The sequence below is a fragment of the Bombina bombina genome, chromosome 6 (genome assembly GCF_027579735.1).
Source record: "Bombina bombina isolate aBomBom1 chromosome 6, aBomBom1.pri, whole genome shotgun sequence".
Taxonomy (NCBI): Eukaryota; Metazoa; Chordata; class Amphibia; order Anura; family Bombinatoridae; genus Bombina; species Bombina bombina.
The window spans coordinates 728,851,695-728,876,500 of record NC_069504.1 but is presented as its reverse complement, the minus strand read 5'-3'; the positions used below and the strand labels follow the sequence as shown (position 1 = coordinate 728,876,500).

The window sequence follows — 24,806 nt, the reverse complement described above, 5'->3', positions numbered from 1 at the left end:
TTTTTATCATATAATATATCAGAATATATAGAACATGCTAAGTTATTGTATCTTATATTTACATGTTTAATTATTTAACATAGTAAAAGTGTTTATGTTGCATAAAGTTTTTCTTACCAGTGCACGTTGTCTGATTTAAATATCCATCAAAACTTTTAGTGTACCCTCTTGGGCAGGTGCAGGAGATGTTACCTGCAGTATTGGTACACACAGCGGGAGGGATGCAGAGAGGAGGCGCTAATATGCATTCATCTATAACTGTAAGTCACCAAAAAACACAATAAGACAGCCGAAAATGGAAACATGATATAGTATTTATATATAATGTAGACGTAAAGGGCTAGATTACAAATGGCACACTATTTGGCACAACCACTTAAGTGTAAACTTCTCAGGAAGTATTCTTTTTGCATGTGTGGGTTATCGAGTTGAAAGTAAAAGATTTGGGCATGAGCAAAACCTGACGCACGTTAACTTCAGGACAGTGCTTCTCACTAGCGCGCTAACATTCCCATCTTTGTTACATAGAATTTTTTTTTTTTTTTATTATTAAATACACATGTATATATATATATATATATATATATATATATATATATATATATATATATATATATATATATATATATATATATGCTTCTTGAATCTTGCACTCCATCATTTACATATCTCCTCTTTGGCCCAGGTGTCTCCTCTAATGATGTTCATATATTCAAAATGCAGAATGGAGGGCACTCATAGGACTTTGTTACAAGTGATATTTTTATTGCAAAAAGTGGTATCACACAAATCTTAGTCGACATTTCGGGTTCATACATTGAGCCTTTCTCAAGACAATCTATAAACACAATATTTACAAATTAATCGTATGTGCAAAGTTTATACTGACTCACTTGAGTAACAGCATATGACAAACTTGCATTATCATTCCCAATTACTATCTCATTATTCGTACAAAACATTTAATATAAAATTTCCAGCCTAACAAATTGTATATGTATGTAGTAGAAAATAACATATTTCTATATATAGATTCTTCCTAAAAGAGTATATCAACAAACATATCAATTAATGTGCTGCTACTAATGGAGCTAATGTATATACACATTGACAAGATCATACGTCAGATGTTTTGTGATGATTGGCGCAGACACGAAATTACAAGTGCCCTAGCGCTCACTGCTCAAACTATAGAGCAGAGTAAAGCATGCATAGAATTGTAACATACAAGGGGATATATGTAGTGATTGTTAACGAGAGTTAGAGGCCCGTTACTTAGATGGAACCATAAGATGGAATATTTAATTAATCATCTAGAATATTGACTGGTTAAAACAGGCTTTATATTACATACTTTGCTAACAAGTCCTAGTCTTATCGCCAAAGGTACTATGGAATCACTGATACCAATGTTACATAACTAACTACATACTACTCAAGCACAGAGGATATCCACAAATATAAAGAAAATTGCGACAATATAGAAATATGTAGGAAAGTCCCTAGGGACCGATAAGGATGTGACTTAGGTTTAAGCCCCTACTTTTAGGTTAGAAGGGAAAAGTATATATATAATACATACAGAGATAAAATAATAAAATAAAGATAGGTCCAAATGTGTAATCAGTCCCTTGGGATCCATGTCCCCTAATCTGTAAAACCACTGGGCCTCTCTTTTTAAGAGTTCTCATCCCTATTTCCACCCTTTTTTAAAGGGGCAATACTGTCTATGACAATAGTTCTGAGCATGGCTATAGTGTGTTTGTTCTCTAAAAAATGACAAGCTACAGGTTGATCACTTGTACCATCCATATAAGCAGCTCTGATGGCCCTTTTGTGGTTGGCAAGGTGCTCTCTGAATGTTGTGCAGGTCTTACCCACATAGTATTTACCATAAGGGCAAATGATAATATACACCACATAATCTGAGGTGCATGACAATCTGTGCCTAATGTTGAATTTTTTCGATCTGTAGGGATGGTTGAATGTGTCTCCTGCTATCATAGTATTGCAAGTGACACAACTGCCACATTTAAAACAGCCTACTCTCCCTCTGGGTAACAAATTCTGAGACTCACAGTAACTTTCATGTTTGACCAACAATGTTTTAAGGCTACTGCCTTTTTTTATACACCATACACCTCGTAGCAGCACATTAATCAATATGTTTGTTGATATACTCTTGATAAACTCTTTAGGAAAAATCTGTATATAGAAATATATATTATTTTCTACTACATACATGTACAATTTGTTAGGCTGGAAATTTTATATTAAATGTTTTGTACAAATAATGAGATAGTAATTGGGAATGATAATGCAAGTTTGTCATATGCTGTTACTCAAGTGCGTCAGTATAAACTTTGTACATACGATTAATTTGTAAATATTGTGTTTATAGATTGTCTTGAGAAAGGCTCAATGTATGAGCCAAAACGTTGACTAAGATTTGTGTGATACCACTTTTTTCAATAAAAATATCACTTGTATACAACAAAGTCCTATGAAAATAAATCTAAATACGAATTACTATTATTACCTAAATAATTCCTATTTAAGACTAAATACTTACCCGTAAAAAAAACCTAAGATAACTACAATATGAGTGGATCTTCGGGGGTTAGTGTTAGGTTTTTTAAGGGTTTATTGGGTGGGTTTTATTTTTAGATTAGGGACTATGGGTAATGTGAAAAAGCTAAATGCGTTGTGTAGGTGGTGGGTTTTACTGTTGTTTTTTTATTACAGGTAAAAGAGCTGATTTCTTTGGGGCAATGCCCCCCAAAAGGCCCTTTTAAGGGCCATTGGCAGTTTAGTGTAGGTTAGGGGTTTTTTTTATTTTGGGGGGGGGGTTATTTTGATAGGGCTATTAGATTAGGTGTAATTAGTTTAAATATTCTTTTTTATTTTGTGTAATTTAGTGTTTATTATTTTTTGTAAATTAGATAAATGTATTTTGTTAATTTAATTTATTTAATTTATTAATTTATTTAATTTTAGTGTAACTTAGGTTAGGTTTTATTTTACAGGTAAATTTTTATTTATTTTAACTAGGTAGTTAGTAAATAGTTAATAACTATTTACTAACTAGTCTACCTAGTTAAAATAAATACAAACTTACCTGCAAAATAAAAATAAAACCTAAGATAGCTACAATGTAACTATTAGTTATATTGTAGCTATCTTAGGGTTTATTTTATAGGTATTTAGTCTTAAATATGAATTATTTAGTTATTAATAGTAGGTTTTATTTAGATTTATTTTAATTATATTAAAGTTAGGGGTGTTAGGGTTAGACTTAGGGCTAGGTTTAGGGGTTAATATATTTATTTAGTGTTAGTGATGTGGGAGGCCAGAGGTTTAGGGGTTAATAAGTGTAGTTAGGTGGCAGTGATGTTAGGGACAGCAGATTAGGGGTTAATAATATTTAACTAGTGTTTTTACGATGCAGGAGTGTGGTGGTTTAGGGGTTAATATGTTTATTATAGTGGCAGCAATGTCCGGAGCGGCAGATTAGGGGTTAATAATTTTATTTTAGTGTTTGCCATGCAGGAGGGCCTCGGTTTAGGTGTTAACAGGTAGTTTATGGGTGTTAGTGTACTTTGTAACAGTTTAGTCATGAGTTTTATTGTACAGCTCTGTAACGTAAAACCCATAACTACTGACTTTCAGATGACTGTACGGATCTTGTAGTTATAGGCTGTACCGCTCACTTTTTGGCCGGACAGGCAAACTCGTAATACTGACGCTGTGGAAGTCCCATTGAAAAAGGACTTTTTAAAAAGTGCGGTAGTTACATTGCATGACGGCCAAAAAAGTGTGCGGTACACCTATACCTACAAGACTCGTAATAGCTTTTTCACTCATAACGCAAAACTCGTAATCTAGCTGTTTATTAGTTATTGCGGTGGGGGATTGTGGTTGACAGGTAGATAGATATTGCGCATGCGATAGGTGTTAGTTTATTTTTGCAGGCAGTTTCAGGAGTTACGGTGCTCCCATACTCAGTGCAAGGCTTGCTGCGGCTGACTTTGTGTGGCGAGGTGAAAATGGAGTAAGATTTCTCCATTTTCGCCACGTAAGTCCTTGTGCTGAATATTGAATACCGATTTGCGACGCTGTCCCATGTTAGCTTATGGGAGTAAAAATTGCAGGCGACAGGTGAAATATACGTGCCTCATTTATCTGCGGCGCTGTATATTGGATACCAAAACCGCGTAAAAACTGGCGTCGCCGGGTTTTGCGGGCGACGCCGCATATGTAATGGGGCCCAATGTTGGCTATTTTTTGCAGGGAATTTTTACAATTTCTAAAAATGATGTTAAACTTCTAAATGATGCAAAATCTGTGTCAAAATATATTCAAAGGGACATGGTAGGTAGTCAAAAACTAGATCACACAAAATGTATACAGTTTACCCATTTCAATTTTCTGCTTTAATATTGCATAATGTAGTCTATGTGAATTATAGAGAAAATCACACTTTTAGGGCATTCACTTTCTAATTCAATGCTGGTCCTAAGACTATATAGTGCAATGTGCATTATACAAGGCAAAAAAATCAGATTTTTCTCAAAAAAGCACAGATACCAATATTAGGCAATATTTTAAGGGACATTTTCTATACACATTTTAATACATAATCATATATTGACACATACTTATCAGATTTGAAGTTAAATATATTATATGTTGTATAATATTGGAGAGCTTTTTAAAGTGAATCTTATAAGCCGCTCCAGTGATTCCCCCTCCTTCCGCTCGTTACTTCATCGGTCAGCAATGATGAATACATTCCAAATATGTTAGCTAGAGAAACTAACATAAAAAGATACTATATAAGCACTCAAATGACCCTAAATTATCTGGAATTGAAAAAAGATTCACACACATTAAAACATTAATCTTTATTAGAAATATTAAAATATGGGTTGATTAAAACTAAAATGCTGGTGTTCCCAGTACAAAGACTGGATAGTAGAGACTAGAGTCAATTATAAATATTATCTGGTGATTAGTGATGATACCAACGACTAGAATAGTAGTGACTACTAGAACAGATTGGAATCAGTATTGCTATAAAAATATATGAGTTCTTGACCAATGCAGCACTATACCCTAACGCTATATATTAACATTCCATCACATCATAGTGTGAAGTAATAATACTGGGTATTAAAAACATAGATACACTGATATCAATGACTCAGAATGTGGTATTATAAATTTCCCTGAGTTAGTAGCATATGATGGATTACATATGATAGATCCTAGTATCCGCTATAAAGTATACAATCTCAATTCATTAACAGTGTTGTAATATAATACATGGTAATATCAGCAGGATCAGTACTGTTCCAAATAGCGACTTATATAAGTCACTGATTTAAGTTGTAAATAAGCCAAACTATTTTGGTAAAAACAGTGCAACTGGTATGTCTTGAGCACTTATTACCTTTTTCCTAGCAATTTGAGTATAACACTTAGACTTGATAGTGACTTTAATACTATTTGATCAATCTACTAATAGTATCCAATATCAGGATCATACTATCTAGTAACCCATAAGGTGAAGTGTACAGGCCTTTGATCTATCTACTGCTCAGAGGGAATTTCCTATATTCCTAGGTCCCAATGCACTTGATAAGCATGATTTTGTATACTTTATAGCGGATACTAGGATCTATCATATGTAATCCATCATATGCTACTAACTCAGGGAAATTTATAATACCACATTCTGAGTCATTGATATCAGTGTATCTATGTTTTTAATACCCAGTATTATTACTTCACACTATGATGTGATGGAATGTTAATATATAGCGTTAGGGTATAGTGCTGCATTGGTCAAGAACTCATATATTTTTATAGCAATACTGATTCCAATCTGTTCTAGTAGTCACTACTATTCTAGTCGTTGGTATCATCACTAATCACCAGATAATATTTATAATTGACTCTAGTCTCTACTATCCAGTCTTTGTACTGGGAACACCAGCATTTTAGTTTTAATCAACCCATATTTTAATATTTCTAATAAAGATTAATGTTTTAATGTGTGTGAATCTTTTTTCAATTCCAGATAATTTAGGGTCATTTGAGTGCTTATATAGTATCTTTTTATGTTAGTTTCTCTAGCTAACATATTTGGAATGTAACTTTGTTGATACACAGCACCTAACCACATTAACTGTAGAATATTAAGGCCATTGAGCTTATTATAGAACGGTTAAAGACCCAGTGTATAATTTATGAGTGGTGCCATCAACCCTTTCTGAATGTCAGCAATGATGAATACGTCATCCTCCAATCACGGCTTCCCCCCAGGGGATTCATTGCCTGAGGCAACGCCGTTATTGGAGGAAGCCGGATTCGTCATTTTGACATATGAAGAAGATTGCGACGGGCGGGGGAAGAGCTTTCAAGATAAGAAGGTATTTTAACAAAACAAGTGAAATGTTAAGTTTGATGAATGAAAGTGCCCCTGTTTTTAATAGGGTTTTTAAAAACCGGGCACTGATTCATCAAACTTGACATTCACTTTAACACAGTATGAAAGGTGCTATCAATTTTAACACCTAAGGAAGAATGCACAAACTGTTTCAAATTTAATTACTAGATTGCAGAACCCATGGTATTACCAAAAAAATGTTTTTCTTCTTTAAATACAAAGGGCAAGATTACGACTGGAGCGTAAAATGGTGCTTTCACATGCGCAATATTTACGCTCTGCTTGTAATACCAGCGCACGCACTAGCGCTCTCATTACATGGAAGCTTTGCACTCACGAGTGCGCACTTCTATAGACTCCAATAGGAGCCTCATTCTGATGCCGATAGACACGGTACAGAACCTAGCGCAGTGAAGGGGGTAAGTTGCACATCATGTGCAGCAAAGTTTAAATATATATGAATATATAAATATATATGTATGTGTTTATATGTGTATATACACATATTAACACATATATTTATATGTATAAGCATATATATTAACAGTGATAACAGTCCCCATAGACCACAATGTAAAGGCACTTTTTTTTCTTACACCCACCAACTTTACCCGCTTATGACTGCTTTGTGCAGTTATTTTAATAAATAGAGGGGGCAATTGGGGGACATTTTTTTAATTAACCAGAGTTCTCAACTTTGATTAATTTTCCTAGCGCAAAGTGCTACCTCGAGCTTATGGTAGCATTAACCAGCCATTCGTAATGGCTGGTTATTTAACGTGCGCCCATAAACTGGCAAATTTATTTTGTTGCCCTATATGTGAAAAACTGAATATTGTGAAGGTGCTCATCAACATACAGATGGAAAAGCTACACAACAAAAATAGATAGCCCTACAGTTAATTCAATTATTAATGTAAAATGTTGTACTTGTATGTAAGGGCTTCAAGGAACATAAAACGCGAACTGCGTTCTGCAGAAAATGTTTAATTATGCATAATAAAATGCTTTTGCAATACACAATTGTTATCTACCTTGCCTTTTTTTGTATTATATGTTTTTTCCAGATCCCGTAAGAATTGGAAGCGAATAGTTCAGACTTCATAAGCCTGTTGCTGCAACATTCTGCACAATGATTGTTTGATCACTGTAGTAGCTTATGGGCATCAGCAGAAAAGAAAAGAAGTAGTAAATAGGTACTACAAAGCAATTCAAATGTTGCTAATAAAATGAAAATTGAAATGCTTTTCAGACTTGTATTTTGCATACAGCCCTTTTGTAATTTAGGACTTAAAGGGACAGGAAACCCCAAAAATGTATTGAGCGATATGGATAAAACATCAATTTTAATCAACTTTTGAAATTGCTTCTATTCTCTTGTTATCCTTTACTGAAAGAACATGAATACATCTAGTTAGCCAATCACAAGAGACAATTGTGTGCATGTACAAATCAACAGATAGTTCCTACTAGTGTAAGATATGTGTGTATTATTTTTTAACAAGTGATACTAAAAGAACAAAGTACATTTGAAAATAGAAGTAAATATAAAAGTTTCTTAAAATCCCATGCTCTATCTGAATCATGCAAGTTTAATTTTGACTTTCCTATCTCTTTAATTGCTGATATACAAAATAAACAGACAGAGCACTGTACAATTGTTTTTCCATTAATCTAGTTACTTGTTATACCAGTTGCTGATATAAAATGTACTAGAAATCCTTTCTCTTTTTGTCTATGAAATAGCTGGCTTTGTTGTTATAAACCAAATCTCATTAAAATGGGTTGAGCTTGCAGGTAAATCAGATATACTTATTTTATCCCTTTCTGTACACACATGCTTCTTAAGATTATCTCTGTCTGTATACCAAAGTCCAATACTTAGGCCCCAATGATCGAAAGAGCTGTGAAGTGGCGATATATTCAAATACAACCTTGCATTCAAGATGGAAGATTGAAAATGGAAGACAAAAGATGGAAGAATGGACCACCGCCATGAAGATGAAGAGGAACACAGCTGGAGTCAAGTTAGTAAGTAGAAACTTTTAGGTTTAGCTTTAGGATTTTTTTTTTAGGGTGGGCTTATTTATTTTTAAGATTAGGGTTTTTTTCCCTTTAGGTTTTTTTAGTTTAGGATTCTTTTCCTAAAAGAGCTATGTCACTTTATGGCAATGCACAACCAAATGCCCTTAGATATCTGCTTTCTATTGTGTGAGCTAATCCAGTGCAAGGTACAGCTGTCAAAAAGCCAGCAATGTCACTGATCTGTGAAAGTGCTCTGCTTCTGTCACAGGATGAAACAATACACATGTACCAAGATGGCAGCGCCCAGTATAAAGATGCAGAGATTTACCATCTGGCTTTTGTATGGGGTTGAAATAGAACTGCAGGTACAGGAGGAAAAACTATAGCATGGTGACTTCTAGAAATGCTACTGTAGTACTCAGCAGTTTAATATCCCTTTAAAAAAAATTAACATCTTGTTTACTGCAATAGTTTTTCAATAGCTAGAACTGCCATATTATCTAAATGTGCTTCTTACCAGGGGATGTTGTTGGATATGTATATGCTGTACTAGCACAAATGGACGACTGAAACCCCATAGGACAGATACAGGAGAAGTTCCCTACAGTGTTCACGCATGTAGCTGGATCCGGGCAGCGGGGAGGGGATTGTGCGCATTCATCTATATCTGTTAGAAATCAAAAAACACAATGGAACACAGTGGGAAAAGATTATTAAATACACTTTTAGCAAATAGAACTTATAGATTATAAAATAATTTGTTTACATTAGTATCATTTGAATAATGTTTTCTCGTACTTTTTGTTATCAAATTCTTTAAATGAACTAAAAAGAGGTTCGATGTATAAAACAAATAGAAGAGATATAAAGAATCAATAGATTTATTATGGTTAGTTCTCATATTAAACTGAGAGTTTTTTTTCAATTCTACTGTTACCTGCAAATAAAATGCTAACGGCTAGATTTAGAGTTTTGTCGGTAACGACCCGCGTATCTAACGCTGGCTTTTTTCTGGCCGCACCTTTAAAATAACTCTGGTATTGAGAGTCCACAGAATGGCTGCGTTAGGCTCCAAAAAAGGAGCGTAGAGCATATTTAACGCAACTGCAACTCTCGATACCAGAGTTGCTTACGGAAGCGGCCAGCTTCAAAAACGTGCTCGTGCACGATTCCCCCATAGGAAACAATGGGGCTGTTTGAGCTGAAAAAAACTTAACACCTGCAAAAAAGCCGCGTTCAGCTCCTAACGCAGCCCCATTGTTTGCTATGGGGAAACACTTCCTACGTCTGCACCTAACACTCTAACATGTACCCCGAGTCTAAACACCCCTAACCTTACACTTATTAACCCCTATTCTGCCGCCCCCGCTATCGCTGACACCTGCATATTATTATTAACCCCTAATCTGCCGTTCCGTAAACCGCCGCTACTTACATTATCCCTATGTACCCCTAATCTACTGCCCCTAACACCGCCGACCCCTATATTATATTTATTAACCCCTAATCTGCCCCCCACAACGTCGCCTCCACCTGCCTACACTTATTAACCCCTAATCTGCCGACCGGACCGCACCGCTATTATAATAAAGTTATTAACCCCTAATCCGCCTCACTAACCCTATAATAAATAGTATTAACCCCTAATCTGCCCTCCCTAACATCGCCGACAACTAACTTCAAACATTAACCCCTAATCTGCCAACTGGAGCTCACCGCTATTCTAATAAATGTATTAACCCCTAAAGCTAAGTCTAACCCTAACACTAACACCCCCCTAAGTTAAATATAATTTAAATCTAACGAAATTAATTAACTCTTATTAAATAAATTATTCCTATTTAAAGCTAAATACTTACCTGTAAAATAAATCCTAATATAGCTACAATATAAATTATATTTATATTATAGTTATTTTAGGATTTATATTTATTTTACAGGTAACTTTGTATTTATTTTAACCAGGTAAAATAGCTATTAAATAGTTAAGAACTATTTAATAGCTAAAATAGTTAAAATAATTACAAATTACCTGTAAAATAAATCCTAACCTAAGTTACAATTAAACCTAACACTAGACTATCAATAAATTAATTAAATAAAATACCTACAATTACCTACAATTAAACCTAACACTACACTATCAATAAATTATTTAAATACAATATCTACAAATAAATACAATGAAATAAACTAACTAAAATACAAAAAATAAAAAAGAACTAAGTTACAAAAAATAAAAAAATATTTACAAACATTAGAAAAATATTACAACAATTTTAAACTAATTACACCTACTCTAAGCCCCCTAATAAAATAACAAAGACCCCCAAAATAAAAAAATGCCCTACACTATTCTAAATTACTAAAGTTCAAAGCTCTTTTACCTTACCAGCCCTGAACAGGGCCCTTTACGGGGCATGTCCCAAAGAATTCAGCTCTTTTGCCTGTAAAAAAAACACATACAATACCCCCCCCAACATTACAACCCACCACCCACATATCCCTAATCTAACCCAAACCCCCCTTAAATAAACCTAACACTAAGCCCCTGAAGCTCTTCCTACCTTATCTTCACCCTGACAGGTTCACCGATCCGTCCTCGGAAGTCTTGATCCAAGCCTCGGAAGTGTTGATCCAAGCCCAAGCGGGGGGCTGAAGAGCGACGTCCATCCTCGGGCTGAAGTCTGGATCCAAGCGGCGACTGAAGAAATCCATCCTCGGGCTGAAGTCGGAAGTCCATCATCTGGATGAAGTCTTCTATCAAGCCGCATCTTCAATCTTCTTTCTTCTGGAGCGGAGCGGAACCATCTTCTTCCAAGCCGACGCGGAACATCCTCTTCAACCGATGACTAGACGACGAATGACGGTTCCTTTAAATGACGTCATCCAAGATGGCGTCCCTCGAATTCCTATTGGCTGATAGGATTCTATCAGCCAATCAGAATTAAGGTAGGAATATTCTGATTGGCTGATGGAATCAGCCAATCAGAATCAAGTTCAATCCGATTGGCTGATCCAATCAGCCAATCGGATTGAACTTGATTCTGATTGGCTGATTCCATCAGCCAATCAAAATATTCCTACCTTAATTCCGATTGGCTGATAGAATCCTATCAGCCAATCAGAATTCAAGGGACGTCATCTTGGATGACGTCATTTAAAGGAACCGTCATTCGTCGTCTAGTCGTCGTCGGAAGAAGATGGGTCCGCGGTGGAGGTCTTCAAGATGGAGCCGGTCCTCATCGGATGAAGATAGAAGATGCCGCTTGGAAGAAGATGGTTGCCGGTCCGGATCTACTCTTCTTCCCGGATAGGATGAAGACTTTGGACCCTCTTCTGGACTTCTTCAGCCATCGGATGATGGATGTCTAGCCCCCTCTTGGGTTGGATGAAGATATCGGAGCCAGGATGGATCGGTGTGATACCCGGTGAGGTGAAGACAAGGTAGGAAGATCTTCAGGGGCTTAGTGTTAGGTTTATTTAAGGGGGGTTTGGGTTAGATTAGGGGTATGTGGGTGGTGGGTTGTAATGTTGGGGGGGGGTATTGTATGTGTAATTTTACAGGCAAAAGAGCTGAATTTCTTGGGGCATCCCCCGCAAAGGGCCCTGTTCAGGGCTGGTATGGTAAAAGAGCTTTGAACTTTAGTAATTTAGAATAGGGTAGGGCATTTTTATTTTGGGGGGCTTTGTTATTTTATTAGGGGGCTTAGAGTAGGTGTAATTAGTTTAAAATTGTTGTAATATTTTTCTGATGTTTGTAAATATTTTTTTATTTTTTGTAACTTAGTTCTTTTTTATTTTTTGTACTTTAGTTAGTTTATTTCATTGTATTTATTTGTAGATATTGTATTTAATTAATGTATTGATAGTGTAGTGTTAGGTTTAATTGTAGGTAATTGTAGGTATTTTATTTAATTAATTTATTGATAGTGTAGTGTTAGGTTTAATTGTAGATAATTGTAGGTATTGTATTTAATTAATTTATTGATAGTGTAGTGTTAGGTTTAATTGTAACTTAGGTTAGGATTTATTTTACAGGTAATTTTGTAATTATTTTAACTATTTTAGCTATTAAATAGTTCTTAACTATTTAATAGCTATTGTACCTGGTTAAAATAAATACAAAGTTACCTGTAAAATAAATATAAATCCTAAAATAGCTATAATATAATTATAATTTATATTGTAGCTATATTAGGATTTATTTTACAGGTAAGTATTTAGCTTTAAATAGGAATAATTTATTTAATAAGAGTTAATTAATTTTGTTAGATTTAAATTATATTTAACTTAGGGGGGTGTTAGTGTTAGGGTTAGACTTAGCTTTAGGGGTTAATACATTTATTAGAATAGCGGTGAGCTCCAGTCGGCAGATTAGGGGTTAATGTTTGAAGTTAGGTGTCGGCGATGTTTGGGAGGGCAGATTAGGGGTTAATACTATTTATTATAGGGTTATTGAGGTGGGAGTGAGGCAGATTAGGGGTTAATAACTTTATTATAGTAGCGGTGCGGTCCGCTCGGCAGATTAGGGGTTAATAACTTTATTATAGTAGCGGTGCGGTCCGCTCGGCAGATTAGGGGTTAATAAGTGTAGGCAGGTGGAGGGGACATTGAGGGGGGCAGATTAGGGGTTAATAAATATAATATAGGGGTCGGCGGTGTTAGGGGCAGCAGATTAGGGGTACATAGCTATAATGTAGGTGGCGGCGGCGTGCGGACGGCAGATTAGGGGTTAATTATTGTAGGTAGCAGGCGGCGACGTTGTGGGGGGCAGGTTAGGGGTTAATAAATATAATATAGGGGTCGGCGGTGTTAGGGGCAATAGATTAGGGGTACATAGCTATAACGTAGGTGGCGGTCGGCAGATTAGGGGTTAAAAAATTTTAATCGAGTGGCGGCGATGTGGGGGGACCTCGGTTTAGGGGTACATAGGTAGTTTATGGGTGTTAGTGTACTTTAGAGCACAGTAGTTAAGAGCTTTATGAACCGGCGTTAGCCCAGAAAGCTCTTAACTACTGACTTTTTTCTGCGGCTGGAGTTTTGTCGTTAGATTTCTAACGCTCACTTCAGCCACGACTCTAAATACCGGAGTTAGGAAGATCCCATTGAAAAGATAGGATACGCAATTGACGTAAGGGGATCTGCGGTATGGAAAAGTCGCGGCTGGAAAGTGAGCGTTAGACCCTTTCCTGACTGACTCCAAATACCGACGGTAGCCTAAAACCAGCGTTAGGAGCCTCTAACGCTGGTTATCACGGCTACCGCCAAACTCCAAATCTAGGCCTAAGTATGCCCAGGGAACACCTTACCCCATCTCCTTTTCAGCGCTGCATAATATATTTTGCATAGGAAAAGTTGGAAGTTTAATTACAACTATTTAATTCCCTTTTCTACCTACTGTATTTGCAAATAAAATATAAACCTATATTATAAAATAAATTCAATTAAATTGTAATTAAGGGGAATAACGTTTGCAATGAAAATCAGTATTATTTAAGTTATCATTTGAATTCCTGTTTTATTTGTAAATAATGTAGAAAGAAGCAACATAAACAAGTGCTGTCTACACCCAAGACAGTAATTAAAACATTTTGCTGCTAAGCCTTTAAGCCAGTGCTGAGCCAGTTTTGAGTTTTTTTTCCTACCTATATTTACCCTATTGTAAGTCAAATTTCAGTGAGTGACCTACACAAATTATATTTTTTTTTTTCAGCAGGCCCAGCAGATTCACAATATTCTTTTATTATTTACACTAGTCCTAAAGCCCGTTTACACGGGCCATTTTTTGCAGTACAGCGGTCCCACCCCTTTGCTCTCTCTCTATCCCCCCTCTCTTTTGCTCTCTCTCTCTCCCCTCTCTTTTGCTCTCTCTCTCTCCCCTCTCTTTTGCTCTCTCTCTCCCCCCTCTCGTTTGCTCTCTCTCTCCTGTTTGCTCTCTCTCTCCTCTCGTTTGCTCTCTCTCTCTCCTCTCATTTGCTCTCTCTCTCCTCTCGTTTGCTCTCTCTCTCCTCTCTTTTGCTGTCTCTCTCCCTCTCTTTTGCGCTCTCTCCCCCTCTCTTTTGTGCTCTCTCCCCCTCTCTTTTGTGCTCTCTCCCCCCTCTCTCTTGTGCTCTGTCCCTCCCTCTCTTTTGTGCTCTCTCCCCCCTCTCTTTTGTGCTCTCCCCCCTCTCTTTTGTGCTCTCTCACCCTCTCTTTTGTGCTCTCTCCCCCCTCTCTTTTGTGCTCTCTCCCCCCTCTCTTTTGTGCTCTCTCCTCCTCTCTTTTGTGCTCTCTCCCCCCTCTCGCTCTCTCCCCCCTCTCTTTTGTGCTGTCTCCCCCTCTCTTTTGTGCTCTCTCCCCCTCTCTTTTGCTGTCTCTCTCCCTCTCTTTATCCCCCCTCTTCTGCTGCTCTCAGTCTCTATCCATCCTTTCTAGAGCTCTCAGTCTCACTCACTGACTGCAGTCATCGGCATCTGGCCCCGCCCGCATCACGCCCGGCCCCACCCGCATCACGCACGACCCCGCCCACATCATGCCCGGCCCTGCCCACGCCGCACCCAGACGGCCACGCCCACTCCACCACATGCGACGTCAGATGCATCATGCCAGGAGGAGGTCAGTTGGAAGGCCAGGTGTGTTTGTCCTCGCGCGCAGTCTCTACTGCGCATGACAGCTTCAGACAAACACACTTGGCCTTTTATTATATAGGATAATTCATTGCATGTGAGATAGCTGCGGCAAAAACTGTAAAAAAAAATGTATAATTTTTTAGGAAATTTTAGTAAATAATATTGAAAATGGCCTAGTGACAACTGCTGTTACTGTGATCACCTGACTAAACTGTCATAAATGGTATGTATGTATGTATGTATGTATATATATATATATATATATATATATATATACACAGTAATGTGCAAAAGTCTAAGGCCACCATTAGATTTGTTGTTTTAGCAATGGTATAATGACCATATATAGTTATTTTTCAGTCTCTTTATTAGAATTCAACCAGAAAATACAAGATATTTGTATGCAGTATTAAAAAATGAAAACAAAATCTGAAAAAAATGCTTCTATAGGCTAAAGTGGAAAGTATTTAGTGTGACCTCCCATTACACTTGAGCAATAGCAGGAACCTGGCTTTCGTAAATCTAAATGGAATAGAACCATAATTAATATAATTTTCTAACGCCTGTATTTGTCCTACTATCTCATGTCAAAATGACTGCTGTGAAAAAGGTCTATTACACCAGGTTTGTGCAAGACATGCTTGAGTATTACATACACATGTGGTATGAGTTTAATTCATTGGAAGCTTTCTAATAAACCAACTTTCAATCACATCATAACATTCAATTTGAATTTCGAGTTCTGACGTCATTGGTCGTCATACCAATGTACTGACCCTTACATTTTGAACACTCTATCAGGTAAATTATATTTTCCGTTGTACAAGTAATAAAGCCCCTTACTTCAAACAACTCATTCGTAACGTGAATTGAATGTTTTGATTACTTTTATATGGTCACATGCTTGATATTGAGAATTGCCACATTTAAAGGTTCTTGTCACTTTAAGCCAGGAGCTTCCAGATGGTTTCACTTTCAACATACTAAATATAAATATCACCTAGGGTTTTACCTCTTGCATAAACAGATTTGCAACTTTGATCTATTATATTTCAATTTGTGGCCTTCATAAACTATGGAAAGATATTTTTTAATAATGTTGCAAATTTCTTTGTATTGGTTTAAATACTGTGTAACAAACACTAGTTTCTTATCCTATTTTTGTGACTTCATCACTCATAGGAGTCCCCCCGATGCTAATATTATAAATAAGAAAAACAGTCCTAAGTGTAAATCCACTTTTACCCATTGCCATCCAGGGGTAAACAACTTGAGCTCTTCAAAAATAGTAGAAGAGTTAACATTGGAGTAAATATAACACAGGTACAAAATATAATATGACTAGAGAAGAACAACAAGCTCTATTATCTCTTGACTAGAATGCTCAGATTGTGATTAGCATAGTAGTGTGTGATAAATTCTGGTGTCTGAATGAAGCATTTAGACAATGAAATGACCCAAATGTTATTCTCCAACCCTACTAAAAGTATACAAAGAGAACTGCTCTTTTTATTGGAAGAAGGATCACATATGGTGGATAATCCGGACAAGCTGCACTGATGTATACTTACCGGGTTCCGAGGGTCCGGCCTCGCCAGGCAGCAATGGTGCTGCGCTCCACCTCGGCGTCTCTTAACGTGGGACACCGACACCTGCCTGCTTCAACTTCAGTTGCAGTCTCCTTAGCACACGCAGCCACGCATCACTGATACATAAAAGGCCAAAGCGCTGTTTATGGGAACTCTCACCTGGAGGACTTAGGAGTTATTGCCTAATCAGTGTTTCCCCTTCTGTCTCCTGAAACCAAACATCTCTGCTGTGATACCTGTGTATCTATATAGAAGTTGAAAAGAAAGTAGACTGCACCAAATAAGTGGAGTCCTAAAGTCTAGGTATCAAGCACATTTGTACAGAATAAAACTCACAATAACTAGAAATTGCAATACAAAAATATCTATTTAATAATACAGGAAAAACATTAAAAGAGGAGGAGCTAATAGGGGTTCCCCAACAATAAATATACGGCTAGGATATACGGCTGAATATATTCACAACGGCTGTGGTGCACCACATAAGTTCATATAAGGCCCTAAAGTCAGCAGTATACAAAAGTTAGCTGCCAAGCAATGATGGAAATGCCAAAGCTTAGGGTAAATAAGCGTGAAGATGCATACAAACAGTCTTGCAATGTTATCCACAGTCCATCTGTTAGTAGCCAAGCAAAGCGTAGTAATGCTTAAGTTAGTATTGCCGTAGCAAACACAGTCAACCCGTTATCAAAAGTGCAAATAGACAAAATCATTTTGTCCTCTCAAATAAGGCAAAAGACAATAGTTGTTACATACGGAACCAAAACCACAAATGTTACTCAGGTAAAGAAGGAAGTCGACCGCTGCTAGAGACAGCTCCAGCGCCTCCAGTCACAATAATACCTGGCTTCTTAATGCAGTTGAAATCCGTGAGTAAGGTTCCTGAGTGTGTGAGTAGATGAGCCACAGAGGGAAAACTGAGGTTTCCCAAACATAGACTCCTGATGACACACAATGATAACCTGTGTATGCGCACCTTGCTCCTGAAGCCAAGAATATCTGCTGTGATACCTGTGTATGCTTACCTTGCTCCTGAAGCCAAGTATCTCTGCTGTGATACCTGCGTATGCCTACCTTGCTCTTGAAGCCAAACATCTCTGCTGTGAAACCTGTGTATGCTTACCTTGCTTCTGAAGCCACGTATCTCTGCTGTGATACCGGTGTATGCCTACCTTGATCTTGAAGCCAAGTATCTCTGCTGTGATACCTGTGTATGCCTACCTTGCTCCTGAAACCAAGCATCTCTGCTATGATACCTGTGTATCCCTACCCTGCTTCTGAAGCTAAGCATCTCTGCTGTGATACCTGTGTATGCCTACCTTGCTCCTGAAGCCAAGTATATCTGCTGTGATACCTGTGTATGTCTACCTTGCTCCTAAAACCAAGCATCTCTGCTGTGATACCTGTGTATGCTTACCTTGCACCTGAAACTATTAATCTCTGCCGTGATTCCTGTATGCGTCTATCTGCATCCTGAAAGCCGAACCCTCACCAACAGTACCCGCTGTGCTTGTTGAGAGACTTGTGCCTATTATACTTTGGGTATTCTAGTCCCTTTTCCCTTACTCCAGAATATTGTTGTTTTTTAATTTTGCTTCAGTAAAGTATTCACAAGAAAATACTTTCTTTGTCCTGGGTCTCTATTCCTGCATACTGACACATCTCCCTTCACCCTCACAACTGAAGGTCTGAGGGCATAAGTGTTTTCTCTGTTAATAAAATGGGGGACCTTCTTAAAACGATACTGCACTCCACAGCCATCCAACAAGAGGCAAATTTGAAAACTACTGAGGATATTGCTTCCTTATAACACTTTTTCAAGGCAGAGGGGGTAGCTGTACTAACTAAGATGCAGAAGGATAGCATAGAAACTCTTGTGCAACAGGCGGTGATTGCACAAGTCAGCTAGCTGGCTGAACAGAAGAAGGCCACTCTGACTGTACAACAGGAGCTCCAGTCTTTGTCAGAGAGACTTAAAGGAACTGCTAAGGCTTTAACCCCAGGAGCCAAACATGTGAGAGCAAGTCATTATCTACAAAAGATTGTGCCTGACAATGACATAGAGGTGTATTTATTGACTTTTGAACATACTGCAGAGAGAGAGAGGGGTGGCAAACTATGCAATGGGCCGGCCTCTTAGCCCCATTCCTAACTGGGAAACCCCGAAAAGCATATTATGACCTTAAGCCTGCACAGGCTAGCAATTACACTAAGCTAAAGGAAGAGATTCTAGCACAACTTAGTGTGACATCGGCAGTACGTACCCAGAGATTCCATACTTGGACATTATGTTCTGACACATCAGTGAGGTCTCAAATGTTTTACCTTATTCACCTTACTCGAAAAGTGTTGCAACATGAAAGCAACACACCCAGCCGTATTGTTGAAATTTTATAATGGACAGATTCCTTAAAAGTCTTCCAAATGCCTCTTCACAGCTGAGTGGGTCAATGTGATCCTCATAGTCCAGAGGAACTGGTTGTCCTGGTAGAGAGATATATTGCAGTTGCAGAATTGTCAATGCCAACCAACCCGAGGGCCTATGTATCTACTAAAGTTGGAAAGACTGTAGTAAAGACAAAAGCAATGGAGGAACTACACACTGAATTCCAGGGTGCCAGAAGTTGTTATCAGTTTGCAGACTTTGTTAAAGGGGTTAAAAATGGCCAGAACTCTTTGATAAAGTATTTTAAATGTCATGAAACAGGCCATTTTTCATATGAGTGTCCTTAACAGATAGAACCGATGCAGTGTAGTATGAGTAAGGAGGCAACTCTTTATTCGTTGTGCTCAACCCTTGGGGAATTCTCTAATACTGAGGATAATCTAAATAGCATCCCTGGTATACATTCATAATAAACAAAAGAAGAGTTCAAGCTATAGTTGATTCAGGAAGTGTAGTAACTTTAGTCTTAGAAAGCCTTATACCACACTATCAAATTAATTACACAAAGCAATTGAAAGTTGTTTGTGTTCACGGGGATACTTGAGAATACCTCACAGCTGAAGTTGAGTTTGGGAACTATTTTGGGTTTATAAATGTATGTGTGGTTGTATTAACCTGACTGCCACATGATGTTATCGTTGGAAGACATTTTCCAAAGTTTCTTGATTTGTGGGCTCTATTAGAAAAAGGAAAACAGTCTGTAAGAAAAAAAATTTAAAATGCAGTTGTTGGAAGGACTTTCCATTCTTAGAGGTAGACATAGTAGGAGAAGTAGTAGAAAGGAAAAAGAAGACTTTATAAGGTTCTGTTACCCATGACTACTCTATTGGGAGAGGATTTAAGTCCTGATAAAAACAACCCAGATGATAGTCCTGAAACTGAGTTGGTCCACCTACAGACTACTCATGAGGATTTCCAACAGTCCCAGTGGGAAGACCCTACTCTAGCCGAAGCTAGAAAGAATGTTTGAATCACAAATGGAGTAGTAAAGGAAACAGAAAGGCTACTTACTTTTCCACACTTTGAAGTGTCTAATAACTTGCTATGTCGAATTGATAAAAAAGAAGCAGATTTAATTAGGCAGTTACTTGTACCAAGGGTGTTTCAAAATATTATCTTAAATCTCTCTTAAAACCATTTAATAGGAGGACAGCTAAAAATAGAAAAAAAAACTAAAGAAAGAATCTTAAAGGAAGGTTTTACTGGCCAGAATGTATGGCTAATATAACAAATAATTGATCATCATGTCCTGAATGTCAGCACACAGCTCCTTTTAAGGTGTTTCATAGTCTGTTAATTCCACTGTTCCTAATCAATGTTCCCTTTGACCAGATTGCTATGGATATAGTGGGGCCTTTACCAAAGTCAGATAACGTAGGCCAGTATATATTGGTGGTCTTAGACTATGCTACATGTTAGCCAGAGGCTATACCTCTTCACAAGTCCTCCTCTAAATCCATAGCAAAAGAACTAGTACATATATTTAACTGATCAGGAAATGCCTTTTATGTCCAAAGTCAGATGGTTCCTTTAAGATTCTTTCTTTTGTTTTTTCTATTTTTAGGTATCCTCCTATTAAATGGCTATGAGAGAGATTTAAGATAGTATTTTGAAACACCCTTAGTGCTTAAAAACTTCTGTGTATCACCCCCAAACAAGTGGAAAGGTTCAATAAGACCCTTAAGACCATGCTACGCTGTGCAATTGACACAGATGGAAAGAAATAGGAACACTTGCTCCCTTATTTAATGTTTGCCATTAGGGAGCTTCATCAGTCCTCTACAGGGTTCTCCCCCTTCAAACTGTTGTATGGGTGACACCCTATGGGCTTTCTCAATATAGTTAAAGAAACTTGGAACCAGGAGACCACCCTCTATTGTAATGTTATAGAACACATTACTCAAATGCAGAATCGCATAGCTGCCAATAGTCATAGTAGCGGAACACATGAAAAAGGTCCAGGAATCCCAGAAAAATACTTATAATCGTAATGCCAGAGTCTGTGTTTTTCATCAGGGTGATAGAGTACTTGTTCTCATCCCAACTGTAAAAAATAAGTTTCTTGCCACATAGCAAGGTCCATATGAAGTCATTGAGAGGGTGAGAGATGTAAATTACAAGGTAAGCCAGCCAGGTAGAAGAAAACATGAACAAGTTTACAAAGTCAATTTACTTAAAGGGACAGTCTAGGCCAAAAAAAACTTTCATGATTCAGATAGAGCATGTAATTTTAAACAATTTTCCAATTACTTTTATCACCAATTTTGCTTTGTTCTCTTGGTATTGTTAGTTGAAAGCTTAACCTAGGAGGTTCATATGCTAATTTCTTAGACCTTGAAGGTCACCTCTTTTCAGAATGCATTTTAACAGTTTTTCACCACTAGAAGGTGTTAGTTCATGTATTTCATATAGATAACACTGTGCTCGTGCACGTGAAGTTATCTGGGAGCAGGCACTGATTGGCTAAACTGCAAGTCTGTCAAAAGAACTGAAATAAAGGGGCAGTTTTCAGAGGCTTAGATACAAGATAATCACAGAGGTTAAAAGTATATTAATATAACTGTGTTAGTTATACAAAACTGGGGAATGGGTAATAAAGGGATTATCTATCTTTTAAAACAATAACGATTCTGGTGTAGACTGTCCCTTTAAACCCTGGATAGATAGGGAGGCCTTGTTAGTATCAGGGCAACAACCCCTTCTACTGACCTGTCCTCAGAAGTAAATGTGTCGCATAGCTCATCCCACCATCAGAGACAAGAGGTTAAAAAATTCTTAATAAGAAACAAAGATGTGTTTTCTAAAGTCCCTGGAAAAACAGATCTTATAAAACACAATGTAATTACAGAATCAGGGAAGATTGTGTATCTTAAGTCTTATAGCATTCCTGAAGCTCAATGGGAATCTATTAGCTCAGAGGTAAAAATGATGCTTAAGCTTAGGGTGATTGAAGAGTTTGTTTCTCAATTTTCAACAGTAGCAACCCTACTAACAGATCTCACTAAGGCAAGAAGTCCAGTTAAAGATAAGTTAACTACAGAGACAGAGCAAGCCTTCCAGAAGCTAAAAAGAGTCCCTCTGCTCTACTCCTGTTCTGATAGCACCAGATTTCTCTAGAGTTTATGGTTCAAACAGATGCTTCAGATGTATGATTAGGGGCAGTCCTTTACCAAGAACATCAAGTGGTAGAGCATTATGTCAAGTATCTCAGCTGGAAGCTTCTGCACGACAGCATAATTATTTTATTGTGGAAAAGGAATGCCTTGCAATTAAGTGGGCCGTAGAAACTCTTCAATACTACTTGCTTGGTAGAAACTTCCGTCTGATTACTGATCATGCTCCTTTAACCAAGATGTCCAAAAATAAAGAGAAAAATGCAAGGGTCATGAGGTGGTTCTTGAGTTTACAGCCCTTTATTTTTATTGTTGAGCACAGCTCTGGGTCAAGTCATGGCAACGCGGATGGGTTGACTAGAATGCACTCTATGATGTCCATAGATGCTCGTCCCTCTAGGTCTGAGCTGGGGGGAGGGATTTGTGACAGAACCCATGGTTTTATCATAGAAGGCAGGTTTGTGAGGAAAAGGGTTCTGTCACATAGTTTGGTTACAATAGGTTCCAGTCCAGGATTTGCAGCTAATCAGTTTCTCAGACACTGCAGCAGTGCAAATGTGTGTAATCATGCTGCTATAAAGCCTGAAGTCTGGGTTAATTGAGGGCCTTCACTACCTCACTGCAGGAATAAAGAGCAGCTGTCTGCTGTTTAAGCCTATACATTAAGGTAAAAATATTTTGCCTTTAACGCTGTTTGTTTTATGTTTAGTTAGTGCCTAGTCCCGCAGGATTTTGTTTTATATTTTGCTTGTTACTTTGTTTTGATTTGAATTGCCTGTGACATACAAAATAAAGAGACTGCCACTTGAACTCAATTACTGAGTGTGTGGAAACGTATTCCCTAAATGACTGTGTGGCAGTGTAAAGTCCCAAGACAGGAAACAAGAGGTATCCAGTCGCATCTTCTATCCCCATGATCTAGACCCCTCTGCTGTTAAATATTTCCTAGATTTGAATCCTTAATATGATGGGAAATTTAAGATTTACCTTTTGAAAACAATTAGATTTTTGCTTGAGCATAATTTTGTGATGTTTGAGGCGGTTTATTACCTCTAGAGACAGGGAAAGGCAATGTGGGAGAAATTAGCCCCGTCATATGCCAGCCTCTTTATGGGGTGGTGTGAGCATTCCCTGATCTATGAAGGCAATAACTCCTATTCGGGATCTATAATACTCAGGATGCACCAAAGGAAAACGATTTCTTTGGTGTCTCCATTCTAGAGCGAACCACTTCAGTATCAATGTTTTATATAGGTCGAGATTCACGTCGTCTCCCTGCTCGCAAGCACCAAGCGGCAAAAGCATAAAACAGAGGAAGCGTGTCGCGAGTGCTCCGGAGACCAGACCCAGCCACCTCTGGTAAGATTTGCCGTCCCCCTTTGGATATGATCCCCACCACTGGGGCACACTGTCAGGTCACCTCGAGTCCAGAACTTCATGCAAACCATGGGGTGAACCCGCCTCCGGGCCAACATGGTTTCTGCATCAGGGATTCATAGTGTGTCGGTATGCAGTGGTTATTGGCGCGTGGCTATCAACAAGGCTGAAATAGTAAGAATTGGAAGCGCTTCATCTGAAAAAGTACCAAAATGCCATCAAAGACTTCCATATCCCTGGAAAGAGATACGCTTACTTCGGGCCAGCAAAGACAGATGCGGCCAATGTAGAGTGCAAAGCTATAGGCGTCCTACAAGCCCCGCCCTTTTCAGAAGTCCCCTTCACAATTTATCTTAATAACAATATGGTATTCAATTTACTTACCAGTGGGACCAGCATAAAATCTGTTCTGGATAAAAAAAAAATCTGATTTTGATAAAGTAGCAACTGACTTGTATCGTAAACCCATTGCAGGCAATGTGAGTGTGCATGCATCTAGCTGTCACCCTAGGCATGTGTTTATTAAAAACAGACAAGCTAACTAGCTACTAGGGGATGCTCCCATACAATGAAATTCTGTTATAAGAAGTCACAAACAATAGGCTATATACCAAATTGGAACAGTATAGTATCCAAGTGTCTAAGAACACACAAAAACATAATATAGTAAAAGTCCCAATACAAGGATATCCTCAAATATCCTCTGCTGTAGTGGTCAGCTGCTCTCCTCTTCACACTTCAAGTGGCTCAGTTCTAGAGTAACAAAAAGATAGAGGGGGGCCTCATGTGTGTATCAATCAGTATTCCACAGGACACAAAGTACAAGCAATGAGAGTGGGTACTCACGTGTAATAGTAGCACCCTTATGTGCTAGTAGACGCCAGCTGATAGATTAAGGTGTATCAGCTCACCCATTCCCAGCAAACTGTAACGCTCCAAAGGACCAGAAGCAATTGTGCTAGTATGAATCACCCTTTAAACCATTCGTTTATAGTTTAATAAAACTAGGTTAAATACAAGTTAAAAAGCAAATAAAGAGTGTGGGGAAATGGAAATGCTTCCTTAATCATGCAACGCGTTTCTCGGCCTTGGTAAAAACAGCAGTTTCATCAGGCATATCAATTACAATTGTAATGGTCCTTTTAAACAAAGAAAGATCCAATCAAATTTGTTTTTGATTCTAACAAGTGTGTG

The 24,806-nt window shown here is 37.8% G+C and overlaps 1 protein-coding gene across 3 annotated transcripts in view; it reads right to left on the bottom strand.

The window, feature by feature from the left end:
• Nucleotides 1–24,806, bottom strand: part of LOC128662237 (adhesion G protein-coupled receptor E1) — a 267,881-nt gene that overhangs the window by 151,084 nt on the left and 91,991 nt on the right. For all 3 annotated transcript variants that reach the window (XM_053716059.1, XM_053716061.1, XM_053716060.1), the window contains 2 exons: nt 8,994–9,143; nt 118–258 (listed from right to left, as the gene is read on the bottom strand). In XM_053716059.1, coding sequence (XP_053572034.1) covers nt 118–258; nt 8,994–9,143 — 291 coding nt within the window. The remainder of the gene's footprint in view (nt 1–117; nt 259–8,993; nt 9,144–24,806) is intronic.